This window comes from Cervus canadensis, chromosome 8, assembly GCF_019320065.1.
Source record: "Cervus canadensis isolate Bull #8, Minnesota chromosome 8, ASM1932006v1, whole genome shotgun sequence".
NCBI classification, from domain to species: domain Eukaryota; kingdom Metazoa; phylum Chordata; class Mammalia; order Artiodactyla; family Cervidae; genus Cervus; species Cervus canadensis.
In genome coordinates this window covers 6126436-6146624 of record NC_057393.1, presented here as the reverse complement: position 1 = coordinate 6146624, position 20189 = coordinate 6126436, and the positions used below count along the sequence as shown (strand labels likewise).

Sequence of the window (20189 nt, the reverse complement as noted above, 5' to 3'; positions counted from 1 at the left end):
AGAAGTTAGAGATATTTACAGTGACATGGAAGAATTTCAAAGTCTGAGTGAAAGAAACCTTATACAATTTATATAAACTCTAAGATAACAACAAAAAAAAATAATCTGTGATTTCTTGAAGCTGGGGTAGGAAGTAAGTTGACTGAAAAGGAGTCAAATGTTTCTCTGAGGTGAGAGAAATCTTCTGCATATCAATGTGGTATTGCTTACATGGACATATATGTTAAATGTGTACACTTTATGTAAATTATAACTCAACACGGCTAATCAAAAATTAAAAAGCGGAAAGTAGGATTAGATTGAGAGGGCACTTTTAAAATTTAACATTAAAATTTGAAAAAAGCACAATGGTGGCCAGAGCCTCCCACTGCCTGAATGCTGCAGTAATGCCGTACATGAGAGGTTAACATTTTAATCCAGGAGCATCTGAAAGGTTCTCCATCATTCAAACCCATAGATGGTAGTAGGATGGCTTTTGCAAGTCATATAATATTCAAGTGGCATGAAAATTTCTAGAAGAAAACAACTGCATAAGTCAGGAAAATCCTTGCATAAAACACAAATTCTATAAATTATTGGCATTTCCAACCAGGAAAGAAATAATGCATTATCCCATCAATAGCCACAGACAACTGGCAAACCATTTATGAAAAATAGATCCCAACCTTACCCCATCTGAGGAAATACATTCAGAGGGATTACAGATTTAAATAAAGGAGCTAGAGATAAACGGCCTAGAAAAGGCCACTGTAAGCCTGTCAGTGAAAATAAAAGGGAAGAGATTAAGAAGATAAAAACATCTGAATGTCAAAAATTACCATAAACAGACATGATGACTAAATGCAACATGGAGTCCTGGATGGGGTCCTGGAATAGAAAAAGGACATTAGTGGAAAAACTGGTGAAACCTGAAGAAAGTCTGTAGTTTAGTTAAATAACACTGTGGCAATACAAATTGCTTAGTTCAGACCATTGATTCTCAAAATGCAAGTGATTTTGCTCCCCAGGGAACATTTAGCAATGTCTGGAGATGTTTTTGTTTGTAAACTAGGGAGTGTTTGTAAACTAGCATCTCATGGGCAGAGGTCAGAGACGCTGATAAATATCCTTCAGTATACAAGATAGCCCTCTGCAACCAAGCATCATCCAGCCCAAGATGTCAATAGTGCCAAGGCTGAGAAACTCTGGCTTAGATAAAAATCCTGTGATTATAAGGAGAAGCTGTATATACAGGATACACAGGCACTCTTTGTACTATCTTTGGAAGTCTCCTGATAACCTAAAATTATTTCAAAATCCAAAGCTTAAAAAGGAATGATAGACATTAAAATGTAAACACAAAAGGATATATTTAACATAAAGATTCAAAAGAAAAAAAGGCTGAGGACAAAATGACCAAAGAAAACATAGAGGAAATTTACAGAAGAAACACAGATGTGTAACAAACACATGAGAACGTTTAACATCTTCCAAAAAAAAAATGCAAATTAATATGCATGCTAAGTCACTTCAGTCACGTCCGACTCTTTGTGGCCCCATGGACTATAGCCCTCCAGGCGCCTCTGTCCATGGGATTCTCCAGACAAGAATACTGGAGTGGGTGGGTTGCCAAGCTCTCCTCCAGGGGATCTTCCTGACCCAGGGATCAAACCCACGTTTCTTATATCTCCTGCATTGGCAGGCAGGTTCTTTATCACTAGCGCCACCTGAGAAATTGATATATATATATATCTTAAATATTATTTTTCACTTATCAAAATCACATGAAAGTTTTTGTAATGTTAATACCAAATGCCTACAGATGTTCAAGGCAGCCATTATTTAGGTGTTGATAATGTAGCTTGATCAACTGTTACAGAGTATCATTTGGAAATCTCTATTAAAAAGCCTTAAAATTGTGCCTTTCCTTTGACCTAGAAATTCTAGGACTCTGGCTTAAAGAAATCACATGAAATGCCCACAAAAATTTCTCTACAAGGACATTTATCAACACATTGTTATAAACAGCAGAAATGAAAACAATCTATTTAACAGGAAGATTTTTCAAAAAATAACCTAGGTAAATCCTTACAACAGAAGCCTTGGCAGCTATTAAATGATTAATAGAGGAATATGTAGACATGAAAGGAAACTTGACAGTCAGTTGCTGAGAAAAAGCAATCTCCAAAATGATGCTTTGCATGAGCCTCTGTTAAGAAAAGGAAAGAAAAACTAAAAAAAAAAAAAAAACAAACCTCTGTTGCATAGATGAGATGATCCAAGTAATCTATCTGGGAAGATGGACTGAAATTAACAGTGATGTCTATCCGAGGGTAGTGGTGTTATGGTTGGTTTTTACTTTCCTCCTTTTGCTTATCTACATTTTACTTTTTACAATGGACATGCTTTTTTATGTTTTCTATAAGAGGGGGCAAAAACTTTATAAAAACAATGGAACTGAAATATACGCCTTTTTCTAAGGAGAATTCTCACGGATGGTTTTTAGACCTGGAGAGAAACCACGGTGTGACCAGCAGTGCCAACAGCCAAGGTAGATCTTGTGGCTGAGAGAATCAGGACAGGCTTTGCCGCAACCCATCACATCGTCACAAATTCTCCCCGAGGTCTCGCTCAGCTCGAGTCCCAAATGCACAGCCCTGTGATGTTCAGTGTGTTGTGGACCACTTCTCCAAACTCTGCTGCCCGGGCTCTGACGCTCCACTTCGCACAGCTCCTTGGGTACCATTTCTGAACTCAGGCGGGTCAGTTGGTACACGCACATATATTTATGCAGGTGCAGGACAGGTCGCTGCAGGACCGCAAAGTCATCTGTTCACTCTCTACACAGGCCGTCTGAACGAAATCACCTAAATACGGTCCATCGATACTCCAAAAGTGGATACGCCTCTACCTTTCACCAGACTCATTTACAGTTGAACAGACCCCAAAGGTTTCATACCACCTATTTCTCGCATTCCCCTGGTTGTTCCCAGGGTGATCTCTATATGGAATGCTTTTCCTTACAGACTGTTGTGACCACTTCCTCTTTCCAAGACCATGTCTCAGTTGATTTCCTGCAGACAGCTTAGATGATAATGAAGACTAGTGATGATAATGAAGTGTACTGAGTTCCCACCATCCACCACACTGCCCAGCGCTCTTCATGCAAACGACCTCATTGAGGATGCAAGGCCAGAAACCAGCCAGAAGAAACTCAGATGGGTCTCATTCCCAAATTCAAGGTGCTCCTGCCAGGTCAGCCTATCACTGTTTCTCAATCATGTAGAGAGGGCTGATCTGCAGATTTCTCTTTCAAAGAGCAGACCATTATCCTATCAGTTGGCTGTGGGCCTTAGGGCTTCCCAGGTGGCCCTCGTGGTAAAGAACCTGCCTGCCAATGCAGGAGACATAAGAGATGTGGTTTGACTCTCCGGGTCAGGAAGATCCCCCGGAGGAGGGAATGGCAACACACTCCAGTACTCTTGCCTGGAGGATCCCATGGACCGAGGATCTTGGTGGGCTACAGTCCATAGGGTCGCAGAGTTGGATACAACTCAAGTGACTTAGCATGCACACATGGCCCTTGAATCCATTTATCTTAATCTATCTCAGGCAAACCTGAGCAAGTGGCCCATGAGAATGAGCATTTCCTAAGCAACATGGGGACACAACCCATTTGTATAATTGAGGGGGTTACTCAGAAAGAAGAAAAAAAAAAAAACAAACACAAACCTTTTTTCTCCATAGAGACAGCTAGGGTGGCTGACATGAGCAAACTTTAGAGACCAGATAGACTCTGGGGAATGTTCTGAACTTCAGATTATAAGGAAAATCTCAACAAACCTCACCAAAGTAATACATAGAAATAAATCCCCACCTCCAAAAAACCTTCAAAATATCTTTTAATATTGTTCATGCATTTCCTATTTTTTTACATTTGACCATCTGAAGGATAATAAAGTTCTTCCTTGGACAAAATTTGATTATTCTTACTAAGTTTTTGGAGAGAGACAATGTTCTGAGAATTTTTTCCCTCCATTTTAAAACAAAGTAGGAAGGCTTTCACTTTATTTTCACAACCTACCTCTGGACAGTGAATCTTACATGGCTCGCCACCCTTCCCTGGCCAGAGAGGTTTGGGATATGATCACGGGGAGAGGTGGTTTGGAGAAGAAAAGGCAGCAAGCTTTTAAGTGACCCTGACATCAGCAAGGCTTTGTTGGGTCATCAGAATGGCCTGTCCTCTGCCCAGCACCCAGGTCCTGACACGTGTGCTGGGCCCCATGGCTCACTGCCGGGTATGGAGGGCTCACTGCCGTTAACTCGGACTTGGATCCTGACCTCCAGGACAGTACTGTCTAGAGGAAGAAACATGGCCCCCAAGACACAGCAAATACACGACATTAAAAGGCAACTGAATTCTTGGGAGTTGAGTCCTGGAGAGACGGAACTGGGAGGACGCCCTGAGGCTGTGTCACATCTGGTGAGCCAGGCGGCTTGCCAAGCAGGTGGTCCCCGGTGCCCACGGGCTATAGGGAGGCGGGACACAGAGCAGGCCTGGGGTTCTCCACCAGGGATGATTCTGTCATTTCGCCCCCAACCCAGATACAATCTGGAGACACCTGTGCTCGTCACCACTGAGAGGGGGGTCTAATGGCATCTCGTGGGTAAGGCCAGGGATGCTGTCGAACATCCTACGGTGCACAGACAGCCCCAACAACAGAGAATTATCTGGCCCCCAAAGCTGATGCTGCCAAGGAGGAGAGAGGGATGGCAACACTGGGGTGGGGGCACTGAGTCAGCCATGGTCAAGGTCACGGGGAGAAGCAGGAACCGCGAAGCCAAATGTTCCCTCTTACTAGCGACCATGGAAACACCAGCCCAAATCTCAACAGAGCAGCAGTTTTTCATCTGGAAATTTGGGAGCATTTGCAAATTAACATCTAATGTTGGCCAAGCACATGCAGAAAGGCACTCACCTGGGCTTCTCTTGGAGTCTAAATTGGCATCCGTGTCAAGTACCTTAAAAAGGCGGATACTCTCTGATTTAGACATTCCATTTCAAGGATATTTTTTTCGAAAGGAAATAAGGCAGCATACAGAAAGCCAGTGTTTACATCAGTATTACTCCAAAAAGTGAAAAACGAGTAACTACTTTAAGGACCAACAATGAAGAAATAGTTAAACTATGATATATCCATAAAGCACACCCCTGCATAGTCAATGAAAGCTATCTTCGTAAAGTCCTGTTAATATCAAGAAAAATTTATGATACAGCATTGAGTGGCAGAGACCCAGAGGAAAATTACATATGCAGCAGGATCTCAGCCATTTGTGAGCAAAAAACAGACATGCATAGAAAGAGAATGGAAGAAAGTATCCCCAAATGTGAAACGTGATTACTTAAGGGTAGTGAACTTTTTATTTTGCTCTTTGTTATTCATAGTTGCCTATAATGTATTATAGTCAGGAAAATAAATCTCCTGGTGCACAGAAATTTCATGAAGACAATAAAGGTCTGAGTGAGGAGAGTGGCTGTGGCCATGGAGAAAAAGGGATGGGCATCAGAGACTTTCTACTTTGCCAGTGATTTAACGTGGAAGCAAGGGAGAGCGAGGAAGCAGAGTTGACGCTAACTCGTAAGCCTGGGAGCCAGGAGGTAAGGGGACCCTTACCAAGAGCAGGAGGAAATCTGAGCAGAAAAGCGACAACAGTGGCCTGGGACATGCCATCAGAAGGCCGTGGAACACAGAAAGAGGCATGAGCGTGGAGTCTGCACCACCCCCACTCAAGGAGCTGTGCATTCCTGGAAAATGAAGCTAATTGGTGTACCTTCCCTACAGACTTTTAGGGAGGAGTAACTCGATTAAAACCCATGAAGTACCTGAACAGAGCAGGACACACAGCAAGACCACAGAAATAAGAGCAGGGGCCTTGGTGACTATTGTACTAGTGTTGAGGTGAAATGGTGGCTCCTGCCAGACCTTTAAACCTTAGCATGCCCAGATCCCTGTTGTTTCTTGTCCTTCTCTTTTCCTAGATGCTCTCAAACACTGCTGTGGCATAAAACGTCAGCTCTAGGGAGACCATCCCCCAAACCATAACTCTATCCTGGAACGTTGTTTTGGGCTCTGGATTCTCGGGTCCAACTTTCAGCTTGCAGTTTGCATGCCCTGCATGTCCCACTGACACTTCAGACACAACTTGTCCTAGTGGTACCCGGGATCTTCTACACCTCTCCTCACATTCTCCCCATCTGGATAACAAGCTTCTCCCCTGTTATTCAACATATATGAAGAACTCTTAAAATTCAACTGTCAGAAAGCAAACAAGTCAAATAAAAAAATAGACCAAAAATTTTTATAGACACATTGACAAAGAAGGCACACAGATGGAAAATAAGCATATGAAAAGATGCTCATCATATGCTACCAGGGAACTGCAGATTATAACAAGAAGATACACTACGCAACTGTTAGAACAGTCACAATCCAGAACACTGACACCAACAAATGCTGGCAAGGATATAGAGTTCCCGGAACTCCCATTCATTACTGGTGAGAATGCAAAATGGTGCAGCCACTTTGGAAGACAGTTTGGCAGGTTCTTACAAAACCAGACATACTCTTACCATATGATCCGGCAATCATATTTCTTGGTATTTCCCAAAGGAGTTGAAAACTTATGTCTACACAAAAAACTACACATGGATGTTTATAGCAGCTTCATTCATAATTGCCAAAAACTTGGAAGCAATCAAGATGTCCTTGTTTAGGTCAATAGACTAATAAAATGTGGTCTATCCAGACAATGGAATATTATTCATACTTCAAATGAAATGAGCTTTCACACAATGGAAAGACATGGAGGGAGGGGTTTTAAATGCCTATTAGTAAGTGAAAGAAGCCAATTTGAAAAGGCTGTGTATAGTATGTTTCCAAGTATATGACATTTTGGAAAGGGCAAAATTATGGAGTCAGTAAAAGGATGAGTGGTTGCCAGAGTTTGGGTGGGGAAGGATAAATACAGGGAACACAGGATTTGGCGGGGGGGGGGGGGGCAGTGAGACTATTCTATAGGATTCCTGTCATTATACATTTTTTTCCAAACTCATCAGAGGTCCACACCAGGAGTGAACCCTAATGAAAGCTATGGCCTTTGGGTAACAATGATGCATCAATGTAGGTTCATCGGTTGTAGCAAATACATCACTCTGCTGGTGGATGTGGAGAGTAGGGGAGGCTGTGGATGTGGTGGGGGGTGTATGGGAAATCTCTGTACCTTCCCCTCAATTTTGCTGTGAACTCAGAACTGCTCGAAAACACAAAGTCTTTTTTTAAAAGCCCCCAAATCTCCCAGTGCCCAAGCTGAGAAGTCAGATGTCATCCTTGCCACTCCCATCCCCCTTCTGACCTCACTGATACTCAAGACTTGTGAATTCCACCATCAGACTCTTTTTCCAGCCTCCATCCTTCCATACAAATCTCGTCTACTTAATGGCAATGACCTCACCTCCTTTATCCCTCACCTTCCGAAAAGGAAAGGTGATCTTCTTAATACACCATATCACTACATCTCACTGCTGTTAGGATAAAATTGTCAATCCTTATTCTGGTCTTGAAGCCCCAGTCTGAACTATTTCATGAGCTCCCTTCTTCAGCCTCGAGCTTCAGCCTTGTGGTCCTGCTTGCTATGCTGCAGACACACTGGCCTCCTCAACATCTCAAAGATGCCAAGCTCATCTCTGCCTAGAAACATCCTCACATGCTGGTCCCTCATGTATATGCTTCTCAAGAATCACATACAAGGACTTCCCTGGTAGTCCAGGGGTTAAGACTTTGCCTTCCAATGCAAGGGCTGAGGGTTTGATCCCTGGTCAGGCAGCCAGGGTCCCACATAGCAGAAAATGAAAATGTGAAACAAGCAGTATTGGAACAAATTCAATAACGTCTTTAAAAATGATCCACATAAAAAATCTTTATTAAAAAAAAATCACACACATATACTCCTGTATATAAAATAGGTAACCACCAAGGACCTCCTGTAGAACACAGGGAACTTTACTCAATGCTCTGTAATAAACACTATGGGAAAACCATCTGAAAAGGAACAAATGAATGTATAATATAACTGAATCACCTTGCCGTACAGCTGAAGCTAACATGACACTGCAAATCAACCATTTTCCAATAAAGTTGTAAAAATAAAAAAGTCCCTTCTTTAGAGAGATCATCGTGGTAAGCCCCCTCTTCTAAATGAAACCTTCCTTTTTACTCTCACGGTCCTCCGCTGCCCTCCCAGCACCGACCAGTCTATGATGACGTACGCACTTAGGGGCATCGTTGGGTGTCTGTGTCCCCACCAGAGTGTAACCTGCGTGGTAAGCCGATCATGTCTGGGTTTCCTGTCAGCTCTGTGGAACGGAAGGCTTGCCCGCCGTGGCCCCCACGGGAGCGGGGGAAGGTTGTCTAGACGGGGGTCTGGTCTGGCACCGCCAGGAGGTCCAGGGCTGGACACACGCCCCAGCCACTTACCAAGGACGGTGGGTGGCACGCAAGGGCCTGATTTTGCTGCTAAAGAGGCAAAGAAAGAGGCAGGAAAGCCGCGTACCAAGGATGAGCCTCAGCGGGCACCTACCTCCGGGGAGGGGGAGGAAAGAATCAGAGGAAGCCAGACAGGGACGTGTGAGAGGGGCAGAGGAGACCCCAGAGTGCGCGAGGCCAGTAGGAGAGAGCTTTGCCCTTTGACTCTGAGTATCTCTCCAGCCCGACAACCGACGTCTGAACATCTACTGCGACAGAGAACCAGAGGCAGGAGAATGCATAAGTTCATGTCCTAGGAGAGGAGAGCTCAAGAGAGAATCTGGTCTGTGTCTGTCGTTTCACAGATAAAGACATGGAGACTATGGGGGGAGGAGACCTGCCCACAGTCACCCGGAGCGCGCCCTTGAGCAGGGGCTGGCGCACCTTTTCTCTAAAGACGCAGTGGTAAATACTGCAAGCTTTGTGGCTCAGTCCCGTCCCAGCTACCCAACACCACTGGGAGTGCAAGGCAGCCACAGAACAGGGTGTGAAGCGACAACCATGGCCGTGTCCCAGTGGTGCTGGAGAAGACGCCTTTGTACAGCAAGGGGATCAAACCAGTCCCTCCTAAAGGAAATCAACCCTGAATACTTGTTGGAAGGGCTGATGCTGAAGCTCCAATACTTTGGCCACCTGATGTGAAGAGCTGACTCAGTGGAAAAGACTCTGGTCCTGGGAAAGGTTGAAGGCAAAAGGAGAAGGGAGGGGCAGCAGAGGATGAGATGGTTGGACAGCATCGCCGACTCAAAGGACATGAATCTGAGCAAAGTCCGGGAGATGGGGAAGGACAGAGAAGTCTGCCGTGCTGCAGTCCTTGGCCTGCAAAGAGTCGGGCACGACTTAGCGACTGAACGACAAAGTTCCAGTGAAACTTGATTTACAAGGACAGGCCGAAGGCTGGTTCAGTCCCCGGGCTGAGGTTTACTCGTCCTGCTCTCAGCTGTTGCTACACACCAGGGGGCCTGTTTCACTGTCCATTTGTGAGCTGATTCTAAGGCGCCCTAGCTGCTCTTGCTGTGAATGATAACACAAAATGCAAAATCTCATTCTTCTCAAGTCTCCTTTTCCCAGCAAGCAGGCACCGTCCTAAGATCGCACACCTGGTCCTCGGCCACCACCCCCCGCCCACAACAGGACGGTGTGCGGCCCCTGTGTGAGTGCTGGCCGGGCGCTGGCCGTGGGGAGCAAGGGTCCCCCTCAGGTTGAGAAGCTCTGAGAGGCGAGGAGCCTCAGGACTCTGCAGAGGGTTAGACACATCCTGCGGGCACTTCCGGCCACTGAGGACACTGCCCACCCATCCCGTCCTTGGCAAAACCGCCCCTGAATCTGACCACTTCTCAGCACCCCTGCCGTCCTGTGCCCAAGTCACTGCTCCCAGCTCCTCTTTTCAGTATACGTTTGTTGAGTGAATGTCAACAGTAGGACCAGTTAGGAAGAGTGAGAGTGTTCCCAGAGGAAGCTATGCTCCAAGAAAACATTCCAAGAAAGGTTTTGGGAAAATTAGCATCAGTGAAGAGAGAAAGAGGGCTTTCCCAGGCAAAGGGAACAGTGGGGGAAAGGCAGAGAAGGCAGAACGAGAAGCAAGTGCCTCTGGGGAGTGGGGCAGTGAAGAGTGGATTTGCTAGAGTAAACCAAAAGAGTTAGGTTTTTTGGAGTGCATGTAAAAAAACAACCCCCCCCCCCAAAAAAAAAAGAAGAAGAAAAGAAAAGAAACAGAAAAACCAAAACAAAAATGGTCCAGGATGGGAATGCAGGATTTCTTCAAACAGGTGCTAAGATCCATACCCCACCCCCCAACCCCTGTTGCCCCAGGTCCAGCCCTGAAAGATCTACTTGTTTTAGAGAATTATGAGGCCACAGAGAAGAGAGAATGATTAAATTGCAGACTGGCCAGCTGGGATGCACTCAGATCCTCTCCTCTGGGATGAAGGATGCAGTCCCTCACTGCAGCTGGGGCCCTGCAGGAAGACAGTCCTGGTAAGTTCAGCATAACTATGGCAACCAGAAGGCAGGCCAAAGGTCATATCCCCATCCCAGGACTGAGGCCCTGTCCCCTCGCCCCCAGAGTAACTCTGAAAGGCCACTCCAAATTCAGAGCCCTCTGAGGCTTTCATTGTGACTGCATCACAGAACATTCATGTTCTAAAGCCATCAATGTGCCACTCCAAGAGCACTGAGCAATAAATGTCCATTCATGGCCATCTCAGAGAGAGCTGGATTTCCACAGACTCCAACATGGAATAATGGCCAACAGGGCAAACTTTGTCTTGGAGAATAGATAACAAAGAGCAGGCAAATTATAGCTGGCAAGTCAAATCTGGGCCACGGCTAGCTTTGGACAATAAAGTTTTATTGGAACAGAGCCATGCTTATTTATTTACACATTGTCTGCAGCTGCTTTCATCCTACGAAGGCAGAGCCGAGTAGCGGCTATGGAGACCATGTGACCTGCAAAGCCTATACTTAATTGCTACCTGGCCCTTTCCAAAAAGAAAAAAAAATGCTTGCCAACCCCAGTTCTAGATCATTTAAGAAAAAAGCACAGTTGTAAAACAAGGGTTCCTCCTCAAATGTCTTCTGGCATTTCTAGCAAGAAGTCTTCATGGGCTTGAGAGCTGAGTGTGATGCAGGCTTCTCTGGTAGACCTGGCATGTATACACACAGTGTCATGTAGCCTTCCCTTGAATGGTGCAAGTGGTTTCTTCATGAAATAAACCTCACTGCTACAAATGCATTAGATCACTGTGTCAGAACGTTAGCAAACACAGCATTCCTTCCGTGACCTGGAAGGGATTCCTCCCTCTCCAGTCATTCCCAGCTTTGGCCACTAGTGATTCCAGGTCACGGAAGGAATGCTGTATTTCTTAGTCTTCTGACTAAACTCCAACTGAGGACTTCTCAGACCGATGCCACCACAGCCATTCTAAGATAGCGTGTCCACCTAGAACATGGACGTCCACATAGAACATGGGCGTCCACCTAGAACATGGGTGTCCACCTAGAATGTGCCAACATGTAGGCAGATGGTGTCCATTCAACAGTGTCTTCTCCACAAGCATCGAAATAGAAACAGGTGGTTCTGGCCCATCTACTTGGGTGTCTCAGGAACAGCAGAAAGCTTCAGATCTAGACCACAGATAGGAAATGAAACTGGCAATAAGTAATGTATGGAACTCGATACTGACTTAGGTATGCAACACCCAGTGAAGAGAGAAACATCCAGGCCAGCTCTCTGTCCCACAGAACACCAGGAGAATAGATCTCCGGCTATGAAGGACGTCTGAGCCAGTAAGTTTTAACTGTGTCAATGGCAAGGCTTGTTACACACAGCTAGAAATTAAGTGTGCTGCTTATTCTCCTAACAGATTCTACCAGGGTAACTGGGCACCAAATGCTGGTCCTATTTATACACCTGGGAGCAGTGTTTGAGCATCATCTTGGACAGTGGTAATGGAGATGGGGCCACCACTGAGAGAGTCCCCAGCTTCCTAACTTGATCTATTCTGTGCTCTCACTGAGGATGGCACAGCTGGAGCAAACACACAGGACTGAACTCAGCTCTGGCACCTTCTGGCCAGGTGGGCCTGGGCACGTTATTTAATCTTCAAGCCTTGTCTGTCTTTTCTGCAAAATAGGAATAATGATATTCTCTTCATAGAAGGATTTGAATGATTCAAAGTAATGAATACAGTGCATGTAACCCAGGACTTAGCCTCTAGGATTTCCACAGTGTGTGTTGTGGGTATTGATAAGATGGTGATGGTGGGGTGGTGGTGATGGTGAAATTCTTCCCTACCAGTAGATGCTGGGATTTGTTGAATGCCCACCTACCAGGTGCCAGCAGGATGCTTCTAACAGTGGAGAAGTAACAAACTTACAGGGACTGAGGAAATTAACAAAGATGGAACGCATTCCCAAGCCCTCAGCCTCTGAAAAGAGAACAGATACCCACTGGGTATGTTAAAAATGCGTGTCCTGGCAGCCACAGCCAATCTGCATTACACAAAGCACTTGATAGCATCTCATTTTCTCTAATCTTAGTAATCTTTCTGGGTGTGCGTCCTGGAGGCTCTTTCAAGAATACAATTTATAGGACTGTCTGTCTGATGACCTAATAACTAGAGCTGAAATTGCTTTGCCTCCATTTGGGCAGAATCTCCAGGGCTGCACTTACCTTGCAGCATAATGCAAGTCAGCTAGTGAGGATACCGCTCATTTGATATTTTGGAATCCTTCAGATACAAAGAGTCGGATTCTTCCGATGAACCACAGGTGAACCATACTTCACCTATGAAGTATGAAGACCGCTAATAGCATGTGTAACCACAGGCGGCTGTCAAGAATGCCTCAGATAAGATTCCAGTTTCAAATGAAAAAAACACAAACAGTTCCTTTGCGTTTTAATGAGCATCACCACTGTTGGCAAGTACTCACCTTAAGGTTAAAAAGCTTTGTCAAGACTGAAGGTCGGAGAGCTCACCCTTGCAGACTTACGTTGACTACGCTAGGACAGACTGTGGTTGTTAGAATCCGTGATGAGCTGTGCTTATAAATTTCAGGCCAAGAGTCCTATCATGTGAACAAGAAGTGCTTTCTTGTCACTGGGAAGAAATGCATCCCATTGCAAATGAGTTTCTGAGTGAGAATGCACATTACAGGGATATGTGTGTGTGTGTGTGCACACATGTGTACACGCGTGTGTGTGCATTTACACACATGAACGCATGTGTTCCAGTAAGCCCAAGGTTCTGTAACTCTGAACTTCATGACTGAGGGCCCAGAGTCACATGGAACCTCTTTCCCTTATAGATTTCATCTCAAAAAGAGCAGAATTTGTTAAAGCTTAAGGGAAGCTTCACGAATACCAAATACAACCCCTTCTGTAGTTACCCAGATGAGGAAACAGGCTTAGAGAGTTAGTGTGGCTTCTGCATGTTCAATGTGCTGCAAAATAATAGATGAGCAACTCTAAGAAGGTGATCTGGCCTCCATGAGCTTCTCCTTCCTCAAATGGTGGAGCAGGGACAGGCAACTTGGAGCCTCTCAAACACTCCACACCTGCCGCATCGGGATTAGATCTATTCTGGGGGAGGTCAGCTCAGGGGAGGTAAAAATTAACTCATACTTTTTGCCTAAGAAAGCCAGTTACAGAAGTCATTTCACAAAGTCACAGGCAGAAACCTTCTCTGCGCCAAAGTCAAGAATAAGATGGGGGGATTTTCTTTGCTCATGTTCCTCTGAGATAAATGTTTGAGTCCTGGCTCTAGTGATTTTTTTTTTTTTTTTGGCTCTAGTGATTTTTAAGACTCTCATGTTGAAAGTGCTGTAAATCTAAATTATGATTTCATACCATGAGACACTGCAAAAAGACCAGGGTATGCTTCAACAGGGAAGCATGCAACAGTACAGGCCATATATTTCCAGAATCTTCATCAACAGGGAACAAGAAATGGCTGACTTGAGAAATGTCTTTTAAAAACCAAAGTGAGGCCCAGCTTTGCAACACTGATGGCTGCTAACATTTTCCTAGTTGCAATAAGTCTGCCAGGCTCCGAGGCATTCAACAGTCTCATCAGTTCCGAAAGCCACGTCAAATTGCCTTAAAAATCTCTGAGCATTCAATATATACACACTTGTTAAAATTAATTACATCATTTAACATTTCTATACACATTATAGCTTTAAAATGTTTTACAGTCATTTTTATTAATTAATAAAGCTTTTAATGGGCAAAAATTGTACCATAAAATTATTATGCATATGCTGCATATGCATTTTAGTCAATTTTATCACTATTATCTTTAAATATTTTCCCCAAGTGGTAAGTCACTAATTCATAAACCAGAGCTTCTCACAGAAGTATACACAGGAAAGGAAAGAAATCTGACCTCTGATTAAGGCCCCCTCCACCTCCAACTCCAGTCTCCCTAGAAAGGTGATGGATACCCAGAACAGCTGGCCCTGGGAATTCTGCCTGGCCCTGGGCAATGGCAGAAAGGCAGACATCCCGGCCAGTTTGCCCCCATAAAACGTAACCAAGGGAACAGAAAACTGCTACTTCTGCTGTTTGCTATGGAGAGTCCCCATTTTGCCTCTTTTTGAAAACATCCCATAATTGCTATCCACACTCACACTCTCACATATATACTCCATGATGGAGTCTTGTGGTCCAGGTTTCTAAGGCCAAACCATCAATATCTATGACCCAATTGAAAAGTAAACAGCACAGAAGCCTGGACACTTCCAGACATGTAGATGTTCAGAGCAGAGGGATAAGACATCTGGGAGTGGATGGCCCTTGGTTCTTCCCATCCTGCCCTGGAATGACAAGGGCCTAAACGAACTTCACTTGGGGCGAGTTTCCTACTCATTACATACGGTCTGGAGCTACTGATGGAAACACGTTTATGGGAAGACCTTTCATAATTTACAGAAGCATCATCTAAGAACATCTATCCAACCAGACATAGATATGGAGCTACGGTCAGCTCTGAGGGGAACAGAAGAAGCGACTACTGAGAACTGCTTCTTGGCGTAACTGACCTAGAAGAATCTCACTAAGCACCTTGGCAATTACACCCATTACCAAGGGAGGGGCCTGCCTTGGTGGCAGGGAGGATGGGAGCGTCACTCACCTGCCGTGTAACTCCAGCCCGGGATGTGAATGGACAGTTGGGCCTGATCATGACCACGGGCGGGACAATGAGTCGCCTGGTCCTCCTTCCATTTTCTCATGGTGATCTGGTTAGTTCCCACCTCTGCATTTTCCGAAGGAGGAGGGCCTCTCCAAGGACACCTGCCAGTCCCCAAGTTCCCGAAACGCACCTGCCCCAACGATGGGTTTTCCTTCAAGAAACTTCCTTGCAAACCCAGGTTCCAGTGTGGGCCAAGGAGGTCCTGGTCTCCCTCCCGCAGCGCGGGCTTCAGGGCTCCGCGTCTAGGCTCTCTGATCTCTGCGTCATCTCCGCCATCTGGTGTCAGCCTGTGTGAACTGCAGCTCAGGTTGAGGGACAGGACGGATCTGTGCGTCTTGGGGCCAGCAAGCTGAGGCGGCTCCACAGGGACTGACAGGGACCTGTCCAGACAGTAGACGGGATTGGGACATGACTGGGACACCCTGAGATGGACACACGAGCTGAACAACAGCGGGCTCCTTCCTGCCCGTGACCGCGAGGTGCCTGGAGAAAAATGATCCTCCCCGCGGTCCACGTTGGTGACCCAGTACCCATGTCCCTCACACAGCTGTGCACGGGCCTCGGGGACCGTCAGCCCCATCACGCAGCTGTTTCTGGAGAACTCTGTACAGGTGAAAGGTCCGTGCTGCTGACTTGGATCGGCCCTGCCGGCCAGAGCAGAGGGGTCCCCAAGCAGGGCATCCCGGGCCCTGCACTTGACGCAGAGTGGGTCCCCAGCAGCTTCCCACACCAGGGTGCTGGCAGGGGCCCCCACACGCCTGGCCGTGATGGTGATGGACGCAAAGCCCTTCTGGGGGCCACTGCACGGCTTCTCCTCCTTGGGCGGCGGCTTGGTCTTGAGTCCTGGCTCCCCCGCCGGGGTCTGAATTCCCAGTCCTCCGGGAAGGAACTCGAGGGCCCTGTTAATGGTGACTCTGCTGCGATTAGCCAGAGATGGCTTCATGGGACATGCACACGGCACAGGCAACGCGGCCCCATTTTCTTTTGATTTATTCTCATCAATCAGCTGTGAAATGACTATGGATGAAATCATTTTTGTATTCTGAGATGCCAGAGTCCCCTGCAAATGGAAAAAGATGGTAATTATTCAAGCAGCTTGTTGTAATGCAGGCAGATAACTCTTTCAAGGGCCAAGAGGATGCTGGAGAGTGTCCTTCCTAACACTCAAGTATTTCTCACCCAAGGCCTTTCATCACACACCTGACACCCACCACCTCTGAGCATCTTAAGGGCAGGAAACCCATATCTGCTTGTGAAATGATTAGACATTCTGGAAAAATTCCTCTGACTGGGGAATTGGTTTTTCTCTGCTGGTGTCTGTACTGAGCTTATTTAACGATGTTTGTGTTGATGGGGATAATCAGATCTCAACAGTCACCTTCACCAGGCCCAGGAGAGCCTGGATACAGGTTCCCACCTTTGCAGAAGAGGGAAGGTGCGTTCCGGAGGACGGCTGGGACTCGGGGGCACAGGTGTGCATGGGAGATGAGTCCAGGCTCCTCCATGGGATCAGGACATGTGATTCCAAAGAGCACCCCCACTCCTGACCTCAGTCCCCGACTCCCCAGCAAAGTCCTCCATCTCTGCTGGGTCTAGACCAGAATTCAGTCACTCCCCCAGGCTAGACATCACAGGATCAAAGTCCAGAAACAAAAATTAACGGAAATCAAATGCCCAGGCTTGACAACTACCCAGACTAACACCGTAATGACAGCACATGACAGAATGGGATGAGAGTGGGGGGTTGGGCCAAAACAGATGCAGGTTTGTGGCGTTTCAATGCCCAGGTGCCTGAACATGAGTTCTTGTCCAGTATCACGATCAAGGGGCTGCATGCTTCCTAATCAGCAGATCCTACGTCCTGACAGTCAATCACCAGTGTGTCCAAGCAGCATGCTGTGATCTTTAATAAAGCATCTACCCAGGTCGAGACCAGGAAGAAGACTCTGCCCTCATTTTGATTTTATCACACATGTGCACGAAGTAATGCAGAAAACCACACGGAAGATTGAGCGTGTCCAGCACCAGGGGATGCTCGCAGGGTTCTGAGCCTCTGTGCTGACGTTCCTTATTCCAGGCGCTTCAGATGAACCCTTGCATACACTGCAAGGCACCCAAAATAACCCAGCGGCCTGCTTTCCCCATGCTGCCTGCGGGATCTTCACTTTGGGGCCCTGAAGGCATAACTGTGCTCAGCACGGAGAGCAGCAGCTCGTGAACACCAAGGAACCGGAGGATCACCCGGGATGTTACACTTGCAGGTTCCCCAGGCCCCAAATCTGCGGATCTGTGGGTGAGGTGCAGGCATCTGCATTGTAGCCAACGTTCCTGCGAGCCTGATGCAGGTGACCCAGGGAGCTCACGGAAAACCGCGGACAGAGTCGTCGTATGGCTGCTCTTTCCAAACAGGGGAGGGCCTGCATTTGATGAGAGCAAATTGTTCTCTTCCTAAGATGGAATAAGACAGCACAGTGGCTTTTTCTTTTCTTTAGAGCAGGATTCACATTCATTCACTGAGCTATCGGAATGCTCTCCTCCAGCTGGACTTCTGATTGGAGGACCCATGCATGTGACCTTAGCACCCAAGACTCCTTGCATCCTTGCAATTAGACATGGGAAGAGGGACAGTTCGTATTTCTTGGTTTTTCCTTTGTTTTCTTGTTCTCATGGCAATCTCCATCAGCTTACAAGTGTTACATTTGAAAGATATAGGCTAACATTGTAACTCAACTATACTCCAATATAAAATAAAAATGAAAAGTAAAGATATGTGGCAAGTTGGAAATTCAAAAGATGACAAGAGTTAGGTGAGTAAGAAGAAATGGAGAGGAACATAATCTTGAAAATTATCCTTTAAAAAATCAAAACGTCAGACTTCCCCGTCGATCCAGCGGTCAAGATTTCATTCTTCCAATGAAGTGGGTGGGAGCTTGATCTCTGGTTGAGGAACAAAGATCCCACATGCCATGTGGCGTGGCCACGAAAATACAAAGAAAACAATACAAAGTAAAAGAACCGGAACTAGTCTTCCAAGAGAAAAATAAATATCCACGGTGGAAACAGGGCAGCTCTGGTCTTAAGAGTGCGTAGTCCAGTGGTTAAAACTACACACGCCCATTGTAGGGGGCACAGGATTTACCCCGGGTCGGAGAACTAGGACCTCAAATGCTGCGCAGCTCAGCCAATAATAATAATAACAATCAAGGCATCATGGCGACCTTTCTCCAGATGGCCAGTGCGAGCCAGACTCTGCTTGAACCCTCTTCTCTAAAGCAAGGGCTCCTCTTCGGTGGTTTTCAGTCCAGGATACATAGCATCATCTGGGTGCTTATAAAATCCCCAATGCTCAGGCCTCCTCTCCAACGATTCCTTTAGAATCTGTGGGGGTGGGGCCCAGGCGTTGGTGCTTTTTATTTATTTTAAATTTATTTATTATAATTGGAGGCTAATTATTTTACAATATTGTGGTGGTTTTTGCTATACCTTGACATGAATCAGCCACAGGTGTCCATGTCTCCCTTCCCCCCTCAAACCTCTTTAAAGCTTCCAGTTGATTTCAGGGCCGGCAACACAGACAGCCACTGAGGAGCTCGAGACCCCTTCCCTCCCCCTCCCCCTGACCCTGCACGCAGCACGTTTCAGGGCTGAGGTTTACTCACTACAAAGAAAACCGACATTCACCTGGTGGCAACCCCAGGTCACCTGACTTGAACATCATTGCTCCCATTTTAGTAAAATTTCGTTCTGATAATAATTGCTCCCATGCAACCTACAAAGTGCTTAATCACACCCAGAAGGAACCCCTTTGACGCAAGTCTTCCAAGAGAAAAACAAATATCCATGTTGGAAACGGGGCAGCACTGATCTTGGAGTGCAAGTCCCCCCAAGTTTGGGCCAGTGAGCACCTGCAGAGAGGACACCTGGGATTTAAATCTATGTCTTACGCAGGTTTCTGAACCCCTCCCTCCGGAGACCTAAGATGAATCAGGATCTCGGGATAAGCTTCAGACGTTGTATTTTTTAGCATCTGCCAGGTGATTCTTCTGCACAGATAAGATAGAGAGGATACTGGGCCAGGGGCTTCCAGACTGGCCACAGGACCGTGGAGGCAGCCTTGGTTTCCACAGCTACATAGCCAGGGAACAAACAGGGTAATTCTCGTGGAGTAGCCAGGCTGCCTCGTACTGTGGTCCCCAGCATCAAAAGGGGACTCCATCCTTTAGGCTCAAGATCACATGAGAGCCTTGGCCTTGATATAAACAAGGGGTGCCAGAAATGAGGGGTGTGTTTCTAGGAGTGGGTGAAGGCCATCTCACCTGGAACAAGGGCAGACCAGGAAATGACTCCTGTTGCATCAAGCGGGCTGCTCACCTGAGCTGAGTCAGGAAGCCACGGCTGGGACCCAGAGCACCAGCACGAGATGGACGCCCTCAGGGCTGTGGGTTTACGGAAGGAGGTTCTAGAGGCCCAGACGATGGGCTAGAGAATCAACCACCATTTCTTTACTTTGGGGCTGCAAGTGCTACTGTGGCTTTGATCCCATTAGATGCAAACAGATGAGGGAAGTCTCACATGAATGATGTGAATCTGAACTTATTTCTGAAGCTTCATCATCATTCCAGATGTCAGAGTGACCCTGGTTCCATGGAGGTCAATGCTAATGGAAGCCCAGTTTCAAAGGAAAATCCATTTGCCTTCACTACCTCATATGGGAGTTGTGCAGATCAAAACCGAAGATGGGCCTGAAACCACCTCCCAAGACATGAACATTCTATGTAACTCCAGGGTATAACTTGTCTTGTGACTTAGCAGAAATTAGTGGATATCTGATGTAAGCAAACCTATGGAGACATGAGGGGGTATTTATATAGAAACTGTGCATATTTTACTAGAATTTATAATGAATGCATTTGAGTTTTGAGTTGCATCAATG

The 20189-nt window shown here is 46.3% G+C and overlaps 1 protein-coding gene across 1 annotated transcript in view; it reads right to left on the bottom strand.

Moving 5' to 3' along the window:
- The window catches only part of C8H10orf90 (chromosome 8 C10orf90 homolog), a 95063-nt gene that overhangs the window by 59020 nt on the left and 15854 nt on the right, over window positions 1-20189 (bottom strand). Inside the window, exon 3 of the mRNA XM_043476000.1 lies at window positions 15197-16316. Within this exon, the coding sequence (XP_043331935.1) occupies window positions 15197-16316 (1120 nt within the window). The remainder of the gene's footprint in view (window positions 1-15196; window positions 16317-20189) is intronic.